The 19,894-nt window shown below is 40.6% G+C and overlaps 1 protein-coding gene across 4 annotated transcripts in view; it reads right to left on the minus strand.

The window, feature by feature from the left end:
* LOC128692720 (protein SCAI) overlaps positions 1 to 19,894 on the minus strand; it is a 154,944-nt gene that overhangs the window by 85,789 nt on the left and 49,261 nt on the right. For all 4 annotated transcript variants that reach the window (XM_070090028.1, XM_070090024.1, XM_070090027.1 and 1 more), the window contains exon 7: positions 9,619 to 9,738. In XM_070090028.1, coding sequence (XP_069946129.1) covers positions 9,619 to 9,738 — 120 coding nt within the window. The remainder of the gene's footprint in view (positions 1 to 9,618; positions 9,739 to 19,894) is intronic.

Consider the following 19,894-nt stretch of genomic DNA (forward strand, 5'->3'; position numbering starts at 1 on the left):
GACGAAAACCCAGATGACCCACAACCTTCCACCTCTGGTGCTGTGCCGGCTTGTTCACGTTCACGTTCGCCTGTACCAGGACGAAAGAGGAAACTATTTGGTCGTGTACAACACCCAGATGATAGCGGTGATAGTGATAGTGATTTCAAGGTCATTGAAAGCACTTCTAGTGACAGTGAGAGTGAATATTCCCCAGTGAAGCGGTAGTATGTACGACATAGCATGCGGTCTGGTAGTGTTTCATATGTTGTTCCAAGGGGAAGGAGAAACTCTGGGAGCACATCCCGTGGCCCTACACCACGACCTGATAGTGAAGATGACGATATTGTAACGATGGGTATGAATGATGAGAGTGAGGGAGGAGGCAGTGGTGGTGATAGTGAGGGTGGCACGGCCCATGTGGCACCATCACCGGGCCACGCTACTACCCACGCGGCTGACTCAGCACAACAACCAGCCTCACCCTACCCCACACTCCCACAACCTGCACCACCACAACCTGCACCACCACAACCTGCACAACCACAACTACGGTACAATATCCAGACCCCACCAGCAGACCGCATCTGCAACTGGCAGGACGGTGACGAGTTTGTTCCCAGTCCCCATGACTTTGATGAAACACAAAGTGGAATAAAGCCATCTTGTCCACTTGGGAACAATGCCAGTGAACTGGACTGCTTTGAGTTATTCTTCGATGAACCCCTGATGGACATCATTGTCAGGGAAACAAACACATACTGTGATTACACCATGGCAAATACAATTCTCTCGCCAAAATCACGGCTACACAAGTGGAAGGAGACAACTGTGGCAGAGATGTACCTGTTTTTTGCCACAATAATGCTTATGCCACATGTGTATAAGCACACTGTCACCACATACTGGGCAACAGATCGCCTGATTTCAACTCCAGGTTTTAGTGATATTATAGGTGTCAATCGTTTCCTGATACTGTTACGTATGTTACACTTTTCAGACAAAACCAGGCCTGACAGAAATGACAGGTTATATAAGATAAGAAATGTGTTTATGTACCTGAAACAAAAGTGCTGCATGTATTTTTATCCCTGCAGGAAGCTTGTTATTGACGAGTCCTTGATTTTATTCAAAGGAAGACTCTCATTCAAGCAATATATACCAAGCAAGAGGAAACGCTTTGGTATAAAGCTATTTGTACTGTGTGAGTGCAGAAGTGGTCTAGTTTTGGATATTATTGTGTACACTGGCAGTAATACTTTGAGAGATACCATGAAGTTATTGGGTATCTCTGGTAATGTGGTTCGAACAATGATGGAACCATATCTTGGTAAGGGGCATATGTTATTTACTGATAACTGGTACACAAGCCCCTTACTCAGTGATTTCTTGCGAGTGAACTTGACAGACGTGTGTGGCACAGTGCGTGGTAATCGCAAACATATGCCAAGGTTCGACGCTGGCACTCGCAGAGGTGAGGTGCAAGCCTTTGCTGCCAATGACATCATGGCATTTCGGTGGCATGACAAACGTGATGTCACATTGTTGACATCAGTTCACAGAAACGAAATGGTACCCAGTGGCAGGGACAACAGAGAGACCAATGAACCCATTCTAAAGCCTGCAGCTGTCATGGACTACAACCTCAATATGCGCTTAGTGGACAAATGTGACATGCAGATTGGGTTTGCAGACTGTGTATGCAAGAGTTATAAGTGGTATATCAAACTTTTTTTCCATCTTGTTGATATCTCTATGCTAAATGCTTATAACATATACAAGTTGAAGACCAACAAAACACCAAAATATGGTGAATTTTGCCTGTCAGTAATCAGACAAATAATTGCAAAGTACCAAGGAGCAACTCCTGCAATAGAGCAGCGCCCACAGACGTCATCTTGTTTGAGGCCTGGTGATCACTACCCCATACAACTGCCTCCTACTACTGCCAAGAAAAATGCTCAGAAGAGGTGTTATGTATGTATGCATACCACAAAACGCCCACAAACACGCAGAGACACTCGTTTTATGTGTGAGGAGTGTGAAGTGCCCCTCTGCATATACCCATGTTTCAAAGAGTTCCACAAGCTGCAGCAGTTCTAGGAACGTGTTTAGTGACTGTACATATGTATATATATTATGGAACAATAGTAATAAACATTGTTTTGTATTGTTTGTGTAAACAAAGTGTATACACAAACTAATAGTGATAAAGTTTGTTCTGTTATTGTGTTGTAAACAATGAGTGTATATTTGAAGAATGCACCTTACATTGGTCTCACAGGCCACATAAGTTACCTGGAACAGAAAAATATTGAAAAATGCAAGAAACCTTTGAATTAGAGTAAATAAAAGAATACCGGGTGGGCGGCACTTGCCACTGTTGCCGTACGCACGTCAATTTCTGCAAACTTTGCGGCTCTATATCTCGGTAAGTACTGATGGCAAAAATTTACTTTTAGGCTTAAAACACTAGTAAAAATATTCCTAACATTTTCATAAGGAAAAAATAAGTTTTTTTTTTCGAATATTTGGCGACATAGAATGACAGTTTCAGAGAGGGGCCTGAAACAGTCAAAGGGTTAAAGGTTTAGATTGTTTTGATGATTAGTCTGCCCTAAATGCTCGTGGCTTTCTTCGTGCTTAATAATATTTTTACTGTGTAAACTACACATTGTATACTATGCAAAGAAATAAATATTTGAATCTGAGTTATGTAGGTCCCAATTTGTTAATCTGAAAATGGAATATGGTGCTTTCCTTGCAATAACTTGAGAATGCCTCTTCTGATCTTGGATAGTTATTGTGCTGTGCTGGTCCCAATTTGCCAATTTCATTTAAAAAAATTGGGTGTCCAACAAATTCAGAACACATCTTCTGAATGGCTACAAACTTGCAACACTGATATATCTAATGCAAAGGAATGTACGGATAAGTTTTAGACTGTAGGTATATATTTTGTAACAATCTCACTGCAACCCAACTCCAGGGGAGGCTTTCTTGATTACTCCAGATGTCAGGTTCACTGGAGGTTGAAATTTACCAAGCCGCCTTCTATCTTCATTTATCACAAGGTAAGTTACATGGAAGTAGGAAGAAGGTTGGTAGACAGCAACCACCCAGGGGGGTACTACCGTCCTGCTAAGTGAGTGTGAAACGAAAGCCTGTAATTGTTTTACGTGATGGTAGGATTGCTGGTGTCCTTTTTTCTGTCTCAAACATGCAAGATTTCAGGTACGTCTTGCTACTTCTACTTACACTTAGGTCACACTACACATATATACACACCCCTCTGGGTTTTCTTCTATTTTCTTTCTAGTTCTTATTCTTGTTTATTTCCTCTTATCTCTATGGGGAAGTGGAACAGAATTCTTCCTCCGTAAGCCATGCGTGTTGTAAGATGCGACTAAAATGCCGGGAGCAAGGGGCTAGTAACCTCTTCTCCTGTATATATTACTAAATGTAAAAGGAGAAACTTTCGTTTTTCCTTTAGGGCCACCCCACCTCGGTGGGATACGGCCGGTTTGTTGAAAGAAAGAAGAAGTTACATGGAAAACCTGCAGGCCCCAGGGTGTGCATGGCCTTACCCCCTGATATGAACTGTTCCAACTGTCTGCTCATAAGTGTTTCTAATGTTCCACAAATGGACAGATCTCATGAAGCATCCTAAGATATCACTGTCAGCATGGCTAGCTCTGACTGGCTATTACATGAAAACCCTGCTGACCTAACAGATCTCCAGCTCCTGGACCTCTTGAGAGCACTGAATTATAGTTCCTAGGTCTCTTGACAGGTTCAGATTATACAGTTCCTAGGTCTCTTGACAGGGTCAAATTATACAGTTCCTAGGTCTCTTTGACAGGGTCGAATTATACAGTTCCTAGGTCTCTTGACAGTCGAATTATACAGTTCCTAGGTCTCGTGACAGGGTTGAATTATACAGTTCCTAGGTCTCTTGACAGGGTTGAATTATACAGTTCCTAGGTCTCTTGACAGGGTCAAATTATACAGTACCTAGGTCTCTCGACAGGGTCGAATTATATACGTACTGTAGTTCCTAGGTCTCCTGACAGGGTCGAATTATCCAGTTCCTAGGTCTCCTGACAGGGTCGAATTATCCAGTTCCTAGGTCTCCTGACAGGGTCGAATTATCCAGTTCCTAGATCTCCTGACAAGGGCGAATTATCCAGTTCCTAGGTCTCCTGACAGGGTCGAATTATCCAGTTCGTAGGTCTCATGACAGGGTCAAATTATCCAGTTCCTAGGTCTCCTGACAGGATCGAATTATCCAGTTCCTAGGTCTCCTAACAGGGTCAAATTATCCAGTTCCTAGATCTCCTGACAGGGTCGAATTATCCAGTTCCTAGGTTTCCTGACAGGGTCGAATTATAGTCCTTATGTCTCCTGAGATGAGACCCCTCAAAGGAGGTTCCTTGATACTGGCAAGGGACTCTTGATCTAAGGAAGTGGACCAATGCTCCAATTCTTTGAATTAGGCCTGAATTTCAGGTTTGCCATTCCCCCCTCACACTATATGACCCCTACAGGTTTAGCATTCCCCATGAATCTAATAATAATCTTGAGAGCTGAATTATTGTTCCTAGTCTCTTGAGAGAAAGCTAAGCTACAGTTCTTCTGTCTAGATCTAGAGGGTACTGAGGTACAGCTCCTCCAGCATGCTTCTTGCATGCACTGATGTAGAGTAAAACCTTGATTTAACAGATTTTAGATTCAATGGACAAGTCCATTAAATCCAAATTATTATTATTATTATAATAAAAGAAAGCACTAAACCGGCAAGGGTCATACAGCACCATTAAATCTAAGACTGTTCACTATTGTTATGATCACAAAAAAAACTATCTCATCACCTGTATTTAAGGGACATTCAGCATTGTTAGATATTCTTTCCCTCCATTAGTCTTAAATGAATGTTTCACTGAACAAGGGACTGGATTACTGTATATGGGGACACCCCTCTTTGATTGCACACTGACACACCTAGTTTGATTTTATAAATGCGATTTTGTGCATGCACATGTAGATGCAAGTGTAGACGTATTCTGAAAGAGGATACTGTAAATACATGAGATATGATAAAAAGAGAGTAATGACAGCAGTTTGACTATGTATTGGTGGATAAAAGACTTATTGTAGACTTCTGGATGTGCAAGTTTTAAGAGGGACAACAGATATATCAGATTATTATTTAGTGCACTGAGAAGTTGTGGAGACAAAGAACTTTATCCATTAAAGCAAAGAGGGGAATGTATGAGAGTATAGTTATACCAACCCTCTTGTATGGGTGTGAGGCATGGGTGGTGAATGTTGCAACAAGAAGGCTGGAGGCAGTGGAGATGTTGTCCGAGGGCAATGTGTGATGTGAATATAATGCAGAGAATCCGTAGTTTGGAGATTAGGAAGAGGTGCAGGATTACCAAAACTATTATCCAGAGAGCTGAGGAGGGGTTATTGAGATGGTTTGGACATGTAGAGAGAATGGAACAAAATAGAATGACTTTGAGAGTGTATAAATCTGTAATGGAGGGAAGGAGGGGTAGAGGTTGGCCTTGGAAAGGTTGGAGGGAGGGGGTAAAGGAGGTTTTGTGTGTGAGGGGCTTGGACTTCCAGCAAGCGTGCATGAGTGTGTTAGACAGGAGCAAACTGAAACAAATGGTTTTTAGGATTTGACATGCTGCTGCAGTATTAGCAAGGTAACACTTATGAAAGGATTCAGGGAAACTGGCAGGCTGGACTAGATTCCTGGAGATGAGAAGTACAGTGCCAGAACTCTGAAGGAGGGGTGTCAATGATGCAGTTTTATAACTGTAGTGTAAGTGCGCCTCTAGCAAGACAGTGATGGAGTAAATGATTATGGAAGTTTTTCTTTTCGGGCCACCCTGCATTGGTGGGAAATGGCTGATGTGTTAATAAAAAATAAAAATAATACTTAGTTGTAGCTGCAGTGAGAATAAGAGGTAGATGGGGTACAAGACTTTCATCAGCGAGTAAACAAGTGAAAGTTTATAAATTAAAGGAGGCGGTAGTTAAGGTGAGATATAAGCAACTGATGGGAGAAAGATGGGCTAGTAAGTGTATAGGTAAAGAGATTCAAGGAGGTACGAGGTAGATTTAAGAATGCAGTGTCAATGTGTGCAGATAAATGTGTAGATAAAGGAGGGTGGGTGCAGGAGAGAAGAGTAGCAATTGGTGGAATGATGAGGTAAACAGTGGTAAGAGAAAAAGATTAACATACGAGAGGTTTTCACAAGGTAAATTGATAAAAGGAGGGAGTACATGGAGAGTAAGAGAGGTTAAGAGTGGTAAGGGAGTGCAAAAGGAGAGCAAATGAGAGAGTAGTTGATGGTCTATCAAAAAAATTTCCTGAGAATAAGAAAATGTTTTGGAGTGAGACTAACAGGTTGAAAAGGCATAGGGAATGAATGAATTAAACTCGTCAAAACAGAAGAGGGGCATTATTAGATGAGGAGGTGGAGGTAATGGGAAGATGGAGGGAATCATATGAACTGTTAAATGCTGGAGAGAGACAGTAATTTCATGCACTGGCCAGAGGTATAACATCTTTCAGGAGTGAGGAAGAGCCAGATGCAAGTGTGAGGAAGTGCGCTAAATAGTGGGGAAGGTGCACGAGGCAGTGAGATCAAGACAGAAATGTTAAAAGTAGGTGGGGATATACTTTTGTATCAGTTGGTACTTTTTTTTTTTCAATAAATGCATGAGAGAGAGAAAGGTACCTAGGTTTTTGGCAGAGAGCATGCACTGTCTCTTCGTATAAAGAGGACAAAGGGAAGTAGGAATTGTAGGGAAATAAGCCAGTTCAGTATACCAGGTATAATGTTTGGAAGAGTTATTACAGTAGGGCCCCGCTTTACGGTGTTCCGCTAATAAGGACATTTCAAAGTATGACCAAAACTCTCTATACGGCTCCCCCCACCTGACTTTCTAATATGGTCACTGTGGGCCACATGATTTGTTTACATTCTCCGTGAGTACAACTCTCCATTATGTCTGGTCCATGGGCTGGAGGAGAGGAGTGGTATCAGGAGGCAAAAAACTTCACTTTGATGAAGCTAAACTCCCCCACAATTCGCTCATCCAGGTCAGGAGGATGAGCAGGAGCACTGTCCATTACCAGGAGGCACTCGAGTGACAATTTATTTTCTAGGAGGTATTTTTTCATAGTGGGGCCAAACACGTCATGGAACCAATCAAAGAAAATGTCCCTAGTGACCCATGCCTTACTGTTTGCTCTCCATATCACACACAATTTAGGCTTGATGACATTGTTTTTCTTGAACACTCTGGGAGTTTCAGAGTGATACACGAGTAAAGGCTTCACTTTGCAGTCCCCACTAGCATTACTACAAAACATGAGAGTTACCCTGTCTTTCACAGGCTTGTGTCCTGGGAGTGCCTTTTCCTCCTGAGTAATGTAGGTCCTGTTGGGCATTTTCTTCCAAAACAGGCCTGTTTCGTCACAACTGAACATTTGTTGGGGCTTTAATTGTTCAGCCTCTATGTACCCCTTAAAGTCCTGCACATATTTTTCAGCTGCTTTTTTGTCAGAACTGGGAGCCTCACCATGCCTTGCCACACTGTGTATGCCACTATGATTCTTAAATCTCACAAACTAACCTCTGCTGGCCTTAAATTCACTAACATCAGCACTATTTGGAGGCATTTTCTTAATCCTTAAACTGTCCAAACAGATCTACGTTCACGTGTGTAGTGCTCCGACCTTTATTTTCTCCATTTGAAAGCATGTAAAAAAAAAAGTAGATCTATGTTCGGAGTGCTACACACGTGAACGTAAATCTCGTTTGGACAGTTTAAGGACTAATTAGATCACCATGCAACTGCCTTGCCTTTTCACATATTATTGACTGAGAAACATTATCTCCTGATAATTGTTTCTCGTTGATCCACACCAACAGCAGTCTTTCCACATCTTCGAGTGTTTGCGATCTGTTACGTAAGCATACTTGCACGTTTCGCAACAACAGCTTCTTTGATTGCCTTTTTGTTGGCCAAGATAGTAACGATGGTTGAATGGGGTTTGTTGTACAACCTGGCCAGCTTGGAGACACGTACTCCACTTTCGTATTTTGCGATGATCTCTTTCAATTCAATAGTGTTTCTCACCTTCTTTACCACAGGGCTGGCACTAGAAGCTTTCTTTGGGCCCATGGTGGCTTATTTAGCAGTTACAAGCACTAAAAACAATGGAATGATACAAAATATATCGCATGTACGCGTGGAATCGTTCTCCCTGGCTTGTAAACAATGGCACACTAGCTGTACATGGAGTGGCCAGGCCCACTTAGGGCACACTGACACATTCAGGACCAATGTCCTTAACAAAGTTCTTGGGCATTAGCCGAGTCAATATTTTGACGCAAAAACATGTTGCTATCTGATTTTTTCATTAACCGACGACATCATTACCCGAGGGTCCACCGTATCTAAATACATTCACTTCCTCCATACTCCTACCTAATCTGATATCAAATCTTTCATTTCCTACACTTTTGTCTCTCATCACGGATCTTTTCTATGTTCACTTTTAATTTCCTTCATTTTACACATACCCTCCCAAATTCATTCACTAATTTCTGCAACTTGTCTTCATATCTCCCAAAACAACTGTATCATCAGCAAAGAGCAACTGTGACAGCTCCCACTTTGCATCAGATTCATTACCTTTTTAATCCCACACCTCTTTCCAACACCCTAGCATTAACTTTTTACAATCCCAGCCAGGATGTTCAACAACTTTTAACAACCAATTCCAAAATGCAACTTGCATGGTTAAAGAGCATTCAGTAATCTATAAATAAATTAAGCATGCTGTTTGTAAAGTGCTCAATCACCACCTACTGTGGGAGTCAAGCATAAAAATTTTATGTATTAAAAAAATATACTGCCTAAAATATGACAACTGACATGCAGTTTTACTGCACAAGTGAAATATAACAACTAAGTGCACTAATATTCGTCAAGTTTTTATGTTACAATGTGATAAATAAAAAGAAAAGTGGTTGCCATTTCCAAATGAAGCCTAGGCACTTATCCAGTTAACTTGGGGTTGAAAGCAACAGTAGTTTATGCTACTTGAGCAAGGCTGCATCTTTAGGATGAACAGTCAACACTTCTCAAGCAGTCTCCTCTCAAGTGGTTTCTTACAACTTTGTACATTTTTTAAAAGGACAATTACAATACCATTACTACCACTTTCAAACCTACCCACTACCTGGCACACTCCTTTCACACTCACCTCTGGCTCCTTCTCCCTCCTAATAAATCTTCCCTGCCCCAGGCATGAAATAAACTATTCAACAATATTTAGCTACTGGAAATTATCACTCTGATACCTCCACCTTCCCATTAAACACTTCACTACTTTCATTCTTCAATGCCAAGCACATTTACTTCCCAGGCTTTCTCACCTTACAGTATTTCTCCCAAAAATGGCTTCTTGTTCTCAGCAAAAGTTCCTGGTGATATCCATCATTTTATTTATTTTTGTTTTTTTTGCACTATTTTCTAAAATGTAAGAGAAAAACATTGCATTACTAAATAAGAATGCAGACAAAAAAATCTATAAAGAGAAATACTTACAAAAGGTATTTTGTTGGGTGCTGGTGAAGCATCGTATATCTGAGCTACGTCTTCCTGAGGTTCTCGCTCTAATGTTTGCAGCATTCTAAACATGTCAATTGTCAACTCGCTAAATTTCACCTGAAAATTAATATTAAGTAATAATAACTGATGATGAGCTATAAGAACAATAATTACATGACATTATACGAATATGCAAGCCATGAAAATATTCACCTTGGCCTTATTAATAATATGCAGCAAAAACTTTTTTTTTTTTTTTTAACCTGTTGGCTGTCTCCCACCAAGGCAGGGTGACCCAAAAAGAAAGAAAAATCCCTAAACAGAAAGAAAATACTTTCATCATCATTCAACAATTTCACCTCACTCACACAAAATCAGTCTTTGCAGAGGCGCTCAGATACGATAGATTAGAAGTCCCTCCAAACTGCCAATATCCCAAACCCCTCCTTTAACCCGTAAATGGTCCAAACGTATATATATGTTCTTACCGCTAGTGCCCCAAGCATATACAAACGTTTTATTTTTCCTGCCTTCAAATATGGCACGATTGGCCCGAGATGCCTTGTCAGCATAGAATGGGTCATAACACTCAGTGCGCACTGTATTAAAAATATCTGGGACCACTTAATACCTTGTGGGAGCACTAGTTCAAATGAGTGCCAGCTAGAGCAAACAGCATGGCAAACACCTGGGATTCACTGATTTCATGTAGTATTAGCTCTCCCATTTAAGGAGAAAGTGATGTTGACCCCGAGTTTAGTGGCTTTGAGGTGGATGTGGCCATAAGTGATCGACGAAATATCAAAAAACCTTGATAATAACCCATATGCAACATTTGTGCAACACCCTTTCAGAATGTCTAATAACCTATGCCCTAAGTAAAGAGAAAGAATTCTGGAAAGTAATACTTGTTGAGCAGGCAGACTGGCTGGCTGGCCGGCTGCTGGCAGCCTGGCTCCGTTTGTCTGTCTGTGTCTCTGTGTCTCTGTCCCAGTCTGTCTGTCTGTCCCAGTCTCTGTCTCTCTCTATCTGTGTCTGTCTATCTCTGTCTCACAGGTACACATAAATACAAGTATACATAGTGTAAATTACCTAGGATAACCCCAAAAAATCCAGACAGTGCTATACTCTGCTTGAAGCTACGAGTAAACATGATGACGCAGTCTTGTGGCTCTCTCTGAGACAGAGAGCTAGACGGATAGACAGACAGGGAGCTTGATAGACAAATAGACAGACAGACATGTTTGTGTACCAGCAAAAACACAGTAAGGGCCGATGCTCATCAAATGTCAACTCTTATCTAATGTTATCTCATCTTATCACTTCACTGTCAGGGGTGGACTGAGGCTTGTTTTACATGCTTCAAGGGAATTTATTATTACATATTACTATTATTATTATTATTATTATATACTTCCACATCCAAAATATTGCTGGGACCTATAAATACTTTGTACATATTCCAAGACAATAGTAAATGACCAAGGCAGGTGTAAATGTCCACCTGTCAATGTGTTTGTGACAATTTGAGTACAATTTCAGTACCTAATACTAGTGTTAGAACAAAGATTGGTTATGAAATAACAAGAACTGCTATAAATTGTAATTATCAGAACATAAAAATTATATAAAATAATATGAAAAATAGAAAAAAGGTATATCGGCAACACTTTTGCAAGCGGCAGGACTTGATGTTGCAGTCATGTGAGCATTCAGTGCCAACTTCTTGGCCTAATATCTCTAAGTACTGACCCTAATTTTTTTTTATCCTATAACACTTAGAAAAATGTGCTCTTTATTTTCAAAAACAGATTTTTTTTTTTTTTTTTTTTTTTTTTCAAAATATTCAGGGCACTGGGATAGTGAACGAATATGTATACGTTTGGACCGTTTATGGGTTAAAGTGGAGGCATTGTAATTCCCAGTCCCAGGGTTCAAGTCCGGCTAACCGGTTTCCCTGAATCCCTTCACAAAATATTAACATGCTCACACTCCAACAGCTTGTCAGGTCCCCAAAACCATTCGTTTCCATTCGCTCCTATCTAACACGCTCATGCATGCTTGCTGAGAGTCCAAGCCCCTCGCCCACAAAACCTTCTTTACCCTCTCCCTCCAACCTTGTCGAGGACGACCCCTACCCCGCCTTCCTTCCCCTACAGATTTATACACTCTCCATGTCATTCTACTTTGATCCATTCTCTCTAAATGACCAAACCACCTCTACAACCCCTCTTCAGCCCTATGACTAATACTTTTAGTAACTCCACACCACCTCCTAATTTCCACACTCCAAATTCTCTGCACAATATTTACACCACACACTGCCCTTAGATAGGACATCTCCACTGCCTCCAGCCATCTCCTTGCTGTAGCATTTACAACCCAAGCTTCACACCGATATAAGTGTGTTAGTACCAATATACTTTCGTACATTCCCTTCTTTGTCTCCACAGATACCTCAGTGCACCACTCACCATTTTTACTGCATCAATTCTATGGTTAATCTCATCCTTCATAAACTCATCCACTGACAAGTCAACTCCCAAATATCTGAAAACATTCACTTCTTCCAACTCCCTCTCTCCAATGTAATATCCAATTTTTCTTTATAAGAACATAAGAATGGAGGAACACTGCAGAAGGCCTACTGGTCCATACAAGGCAGGTCCTTATCAAAATGACCTCTACCCAAAGCTACCCAAGAATTTACTCACGTACCCAATGACACAAATCAAACCCAGCCCCTAGCTCCTAACCTCGATCACCCTACTGGGAAAATTGTTCCACGCATCCACAACTCCGTTTGAAAACTAATACTTACCTATGTCCTTTCTAAATCTAAATTTATCCAACTTAAATCCATTATTTCTGGTTCTTACCTGGTTTGACACTCTCAGTACTTTATTAATATCTCCTTTGTATATGCCCATCATCCACTTATACACTTCAATGATATCTACCCTAATTCTATGTCACTCTATAGAGTGGAGATTTAAGGCTTTAAGTCTATCTTCATACGGGAGATTCCTTACACAGTAAATCATTTTAGTCATTCTTCTCTGTATGTTCTCCAATGAGTCTATATCCATCCTGTAGTAAGGAGACCAAAACTGAGTGGCATAATCCAAATGAGGCCTCACTAGTGGTGTACAGAGCTGTAAAATAACTTTTGAACTTCTGTTATTTATACTTCTAGAGATAAGTCCTAGTAATCTGTTAGCCTTGTTGTGCACACTAAGGCACTGCTGTCTTGGCTTTAGATTTCTGCTTACCATGACTCCCAAGTCTTTTTCACATTCTGTATGATCAAGCTCTATTGTCATTACCAGGGACTAAAACCTTACACTTATCCACATTGAATTTCATCTGCCATTTTTCAGACAAAGATATTAATTTGTCCAAATCCTCCTGGAGTTCATTGTTATCCTCCTCAGAATGTATTATACAGCCTATCTTTGTATCATCAGCAAATTTACTCATGTCACGCAATCCCTTCAACAAGGCCATTAATGTAAATTATGAACAAGAGAGGGCCTAAAACTGATCCTTGTGGAATGCCCTAGCATTTACTTCTTTTACAATCCCATCAATAAAAATACTAAACAATCATGGTGACATTACACATCCCTGTCTAAGACCTACTTTTACCTGGAAGTAATCTCCCTCTCTCCTACACACCCTAACCTGAGCCTCAATATCCTCATAAAAACTTTTTACAGCATTTAGTAACTTACTACTTATTCCAAACACTTGCAACATCTGCCACATTGCTCCCCTATCCACTATCATATCTTCTTCTTTCAACAAACCGGCCATATCCCACTGAGGCGGGGTGGCCCAAAAGGAAAAACGAAAGTTTCTCCTTTTACATTTAGTAATATATATATATTTTTTTTTTTTTTTTTTTTCAACAAGTCGGCCGTCTCCCACCGAGGCAGGGTGACCCAAAAAAAAGAAAGAAAATCCCCAAAAAGAAAATACTTTCATCATCATTCAACACTTTCACCACACTCGCACATTATCACTGTTTTTGCAGAGGTGCTCAGAATACAACAGTCTAGAAGCATACACATATAAAGATACACAACATATTCCTCCAAACTGCCAATATCCCAAACCCCTCCTTTAAAGTGCAGGCATTGTACTTCCCATTTCCAGGACTCAAGTCCGACTATATGAAAATAACCGGTTTCCCTGAATCCCTTCACTAAATATTACCCTGCTCACACTCCAACAGATCGTCAGGTCCCAAGTACCATTCGTCTCCATTCACTCCTATCTAACACGCTCACGCACGCTTGCTGGAAGTCCAAGCCCCTTACCCACAAAACCTCCTTTACCCCCTCTCTCCAACCCTTTCGAGGACGACCCCTACCCCTCCTTCCTTCCCCTATAGATTTATATGCTTTCCATGTCATTCTACTTTGATCCATTCTCTCTAAATGACCAAACCACCTCAACAACCCCTCTTCTGCCCTCTGACTAATACTTTTATTAACTCCACACCTTCTCCTAATTTCCACACTCCGAATTTTCTGCATAATATTTACACCACACATTGCCCTTAAACAGGACATCTCCACTGCCTCCAACCGTCTCCTCGCTGCTGCATTTACCACCCAAGCTTCACACCCATATAAGAGTGTTGGTACTACTATACTTTCATACATTCCCTTCTTTGCCTCCATAGATAACGTTTTTTGACTCCACATATACCTCAACGCACCACTCACCTTTTTTCCCTCATCAATTCTATGATTAACCTCATCCTTCATAAATCCATCCGCCGACACGTCAACTCCCAAGTATCTGAAAACATTCACTTCTTCCATACTCCTCCTCCCCAATTTGATATCCAATTTTTCTTTATCTAAATCATTTGACACCCTCATCACCTTACTCTTTTCTATGTTCACTTTCAACTTTCTACCTTTACACACATTCCCAAACTCATCCACTAACCTTTGCAATTTTTCTTTAGAATCTCCCATAAGCACAGTATCATCAGCAAAAAGTAACTGTGTCAATTCCCATTTTGAATTTGATTCCCCATAATTTAATCCCACCCCTCTCCCAAACACCCTAGCATTTACTTCCTTAACAACCCCATCTATAAATATATTAAACAACCATGGTGACATTACACATCCCTGTCTAAGACCTACTTTTACCGGGAAGTAGTCTCCCTCTCTTCTACACACCCTAACCTGAGCCTCACTATCCTCATAAAAACTCTTTACAGCATTTAATAACTTACCACCTATTCCATATACTTGCAACATCTGCCACATTGCTCCTCTATCCACTCTATCATATGCCTTTTCTAAATCCATAAATGCAATAAAAACTTCCCTATCTTTATCTAAATACTGTTCACATATATGCTTCAATGTAAACACCTGATCTACACATCCCCTACCCACTCTAAAACCTCCTTGCTCATCCGCAATCCTACATTCTGTCTTACCTCTAATTCTTTCAATTATAACCCTACCGTACACTTTTCCTGGTATACTCAGTAAGCTTATTCCTCTATAATTTTTACAGTCTCTTTTGTCCCCTTTCCCTTTATATAAAGGGATTATACATGCTCTCTGCCAATCCCTAGGTACCTTCCCCTCTTTCATACATTTATTAAACAAAAGTACCAACCACTCCAACACTATATCCCCCCCTGCTTTTAACATTTCTGTCATGATCCCATCAGTTCCAGCTGCTTTACCCCCTTTCATTTTACGTAATGCCTCACGTACCTCCCCCACACTTACATTCTGCTCTTCTTCACTCCTAAAAGATGGTATACCTCCCTGACCAGTGCATGAAATTACTGCCTCTGTTTCTTCCTTAACATTTAAAAGTTCCTCAAAATATTCTCGCCATCTACCCAATACCTCCATCTCCCCATCTACTAACTCCCCTACTCTGTTTTTAACTGACAAATCCATATTTTCCCTAGGCTTTCTTAACTTGTTTAACTCACTCCAAAATTTTTTCTTATTTTCATTAAAATTTCTTGACAGTGCCTCTCCCACTCTATCATCTGCTCTCCTTTTGCACTCTCTCACCACTCTCTTTACCTTTCTTTTACTCTCCATATACTCTGCTCTTCTTATAACACTTCTGCTTTGTAAAAACCTCTCATAAGCTACCTTTTTCTCTTTTATCACACCCTTTACTTCATCATTCCACCAATCACTCCTCTTTCCTCCTGCCCCCACCCTCCTATAACCACAAACTTCTGCCCCACATTCTAATACTGCATTTTTAAAACTATTCCAACCCTCTTCAACCCCCCCACTACTCATCTTTGCACTAGCCCACCTTTCTGCCAATAGTCGCTTATATCTCACCCGAACTTCCTCCTCCCTTAGTTTATACACTTTCACCTCCCTCTTACTTGTTGTTGCCACCTTCCTCTTTTCCCATCTACCTCTTACTCTAACTGTAGCTACAACTAAATAATGATCCGATATATCAGTTGCCCCTCTATAAACATGTACATCCTGGAGCCTACCCATCAACCTTTTATCCACCAATACATAATCTAATAAACTACTTTCATTACGTGCTACATCATACCTTGTATATTTATTTATCCTCTTTTTCATAAAATATGTATTACTTATTACCAAATTTCTTTCTACACATAGCTCAATTAAAGGCTCCCCATTTACATTTACCCCTGGCACCCCAAATTTACCTACTACTCCTTCCATAACATTTTTACCCACTTTAGCATTGAAATCCCCAACCACCATTACTCTCACACTTGATTCAAAACTCCCCACGCATTCACTCAACATTTCCCAAAATCTCTCTCTCTCCTCTACACTTCTCTCTTCTCCAGGTGCATACACGCTTATTATAACCCACTTTTCACATCCAATCTTTATTTTACTCCACATAATCCTTGAATTAATACATTTATAGTCTCTCTTTTCCTGCCATAGCTTATCCTTCAACATTATTGCTACTCCTTCTTTAGCTCTAACTCTATTTGAAACCCCTGACCTAATCCCATTTATTCCTCTCCACTGAAACTCTCCCACCCCCTTCAGCTTTGTTTCACTTAAAGCCAGGACATCCAGCTTCTTCTCATTCATAACATCCACAATCATCTCTTTCTTATCATCTGCACAACATCCACGCACATTCAGACTTCCCACTTTGACAATTTTCTTCTTCTTATTCTTTTTAGTAATCTTTACAGGAAAAGGGGTTACTAGCCCATTGTTCCCGGCATTTTAGTTGACTTTTACAACACGCATGGCTTACGGAGGAAAGATTCTTATTCCACTTCCCCATGGATATAAAAGGAAAATTAATAAGACCAAGAACTATTAAGATAAAATCAAAGAAAACTCAGATCAGTGTGTATAAATAAATGTGTACATGTATGTGTAGTGTGACCTAAGTGTAAGTAGAAGTAGCAAGACATGCCTGTAATCTTGCATATTTATGAGACAGACAAAAGACATCAGCAATCCTACCATCATGTAAAACAATCACAGGGTTCGTTTTACACTCACTTGGCAGGACGGTAGTACCTCCCTGGGTGGTTGCTGTCTACCAACCTACTACCTACATATATATATATACCTTTTCTAAATCCATAAATGCAATGAAAACTTCCCTACCTTTATCTAAACAATGTTCGCATATATGCTTCAATGTAAACACTTTATCTACACATCCCTTACCCACTCTAAAAGCCTCCTTGCTCATCTGCAATCCTACTCTCTGTCTTACCTCTAATTCTTGCAATAATAACCCTACCGTACACTTTACCTGGTATACTCAGTAAACTTATTACCCTATAATTTTTACAATCTCTTTTGTCCCCCTTCCCTTTATATAAAGGAATTATACATGCTCTCTGTCAATCCCTAGGTACTTTCCCCTCTTTCATACATTTTTTTATTAAACAAAAATACCAACCACTCCAACACTATATCCCCCCTTGCTTTTAACATTTCTGTCATGATTCCATCAGTTCCAGCTGCTTTACCCCCTTTCATTCTACGTAATGCCTCACTCACCTCCTCCACTCACATCCTGCTCTTCTTCACTCCTAAAAGATGCTATACCTCCCTGGCCAGTTCATGAAATTACTGCTTCCCATTCTTCATCGACATTTAAAAAGGTCCTCAAAATATTCCTGCCATCTGCCCAATACTTCCAGCTCCCCATTTACTAACTCCCCTACTCTGTTTTTGACTTACAAATCCATTCATTACCTAGGCTTTCCTAACTTGTTTATCTCATTCCAAAATTTTTTCTTATCTTCAGCAAAATTTCTTGACAGTGCCTCTCTCACTCTATCATCTGCTCTCATTTTGCACTCTCTCACCACTCTCTTCACCATTCTTTTACTCTCCCTATACTCTGCTCTTCTTGTAACACTTCAGCTTTGTAAAAACCTCTCATAAGCTACCTGTTTCCTTTCTTTCGTACATAATACGTACATTTATTCTGATCTCAAATGAGAGGTTCAGGATAACTGTAAAGCTATAAGCAGTGTGATTCTTCTGTTATGGCTGAAAGCATAAGTATCAATGCCTTCAACATTCAGACTCTTGGCTATTGAATTTATAGATACAACCTATTGATAAAAAGATTCAGATGCAGCAGGGCCCCCACTTCACAGTGTTTCACCTTACGGCATTCCGCTAATACGGCAATTTCAAATTATGACCAAAATTTGCTATACGGCGAGCGGTCTTTCAAATACAGAGCACCCCACCTAGTTTGTTTACATTCTCCATGAGCTCATCTCTCTATTAGGTCGTGAAACTTTCCAAAATTTCAAGTGTTTTAAAGTAATTGGACATTTTATATATATATTCTGATAATTATACTTGTGTACCTGTACCTAAGTATACTTACACACTGTGCTGGCATGCAGGTACACATTAAAATCACTAAGTCTGTCTCTACTCTTAACGTAACACGTAATCTCTTGGGCACATTAAATGTCGTATATTACGTTAATATTGACATTTCCATTAATCTATGATATTTTTTTTTAAAATTATATAATAAAAATGCTACACATAATATAAACATGATAAATACACCCCACAGTAGAACAAATTAACATAAGTATGAAATGTGATAGCCAGGCAACTTGTAGTCCAACATCAGAGAAAATGTGTACACTATAATATTACTGGGGTTAACTAGAAAATTATTCCTTTGATATGCCTTCACTCAGTGTCATTTCTTTTAACCCTTTCAGGGTTTCGGCTGTACTAGTACGGCTTACGCGCCAGTGTCCATGACGTACTAGTACGCATAAATTCTAGCGCCTTCAAATCTCGCGGGAAAAGGCTGGTAGGCCTAGGTGTGAGAGAATGGGTGTGTGTGGTCGGTGTGCGCGGTAGAAAAAATCTAGGACCCTGTGGCGCATTGTGGGAATGCCATTTTAGTAGACGTTCGCCATGCCTCGCGGTAAGAAGCTCCTCACTCCTCAGCGAATTGGGACACTTTTGTTCCCCAGTGACAGTTCTAATACAGATGGAAGTGCCAGTGAAGATGAGTTTCAAGGTTTTGGTGAGGTTTTGACTGAAACTAATGACCATAATATCGGTAATTGTGAGGAAAACCCAGACGACTCTCAGCCTTCCACCTCTGGTGCTGGGCCGTCTTGTTCATGTTCAGTTGTACCAGAATCAAACAGGAAACTCCTATTTTCCCAAATCCTGGACTCAGATGTGAGCATTGGAGATGATAGTGATAGTGAATATGAACTACAAGCTCTTGAAACCAGTTCCAGTAGTGACAGTGAAGTGCAATATTCTCCAGTGAAGCGTCAGTATATACGACAATATATACGCTCTGGCAGTGTGCCATATGCTATTCCAAGGGGAAGGAGTACATCTCGGAGTACATCCCGTGGCTGTACAACAGGAACAGACAGTGAAAATGATGATGATAGTGTTGCAATTGGGATGGAAAATGTGCATGGTGGTAGTAGTGGTGGTGCCGGCGGTGAGGCACCATGCTGCCACCTACGCTGCCACCCACACTGCTGCCTCAGCTGATCTACAACAAAGGCCACCATCCCCCACCCACCCACCCACCACACCAGCCTCCACAACCACAACCTCCACAACCACCTGTCATTGTCCAGTACCCACCAGCAGACCACACCTGGGATTGGCAGGAATCTGTCAATTTTGTTTCAAATCCCCACCAGTTTGATGAAAGCCAAAGTGGAATACGGCCATGTTGTACACTGGGGAACAATGCCACTGAACTGGAATGTTTTGAG

This window comes from Cherax quadricarinatus, chromosome 30 (assembly GCF_038502225.1).
Source record: "Cherax quadricarinatus isolate ZL_2023a chromosome 30, ASM3850222v1, whole genome shotgun sequence".
In the NCBI taxonomy this organism is placed as follows: Eukaryota; Metazoa; Arthropoda; class Malacostraca; order Decapoda; family Parastacidae; genus Cherax; species Cherax quadricarinatus.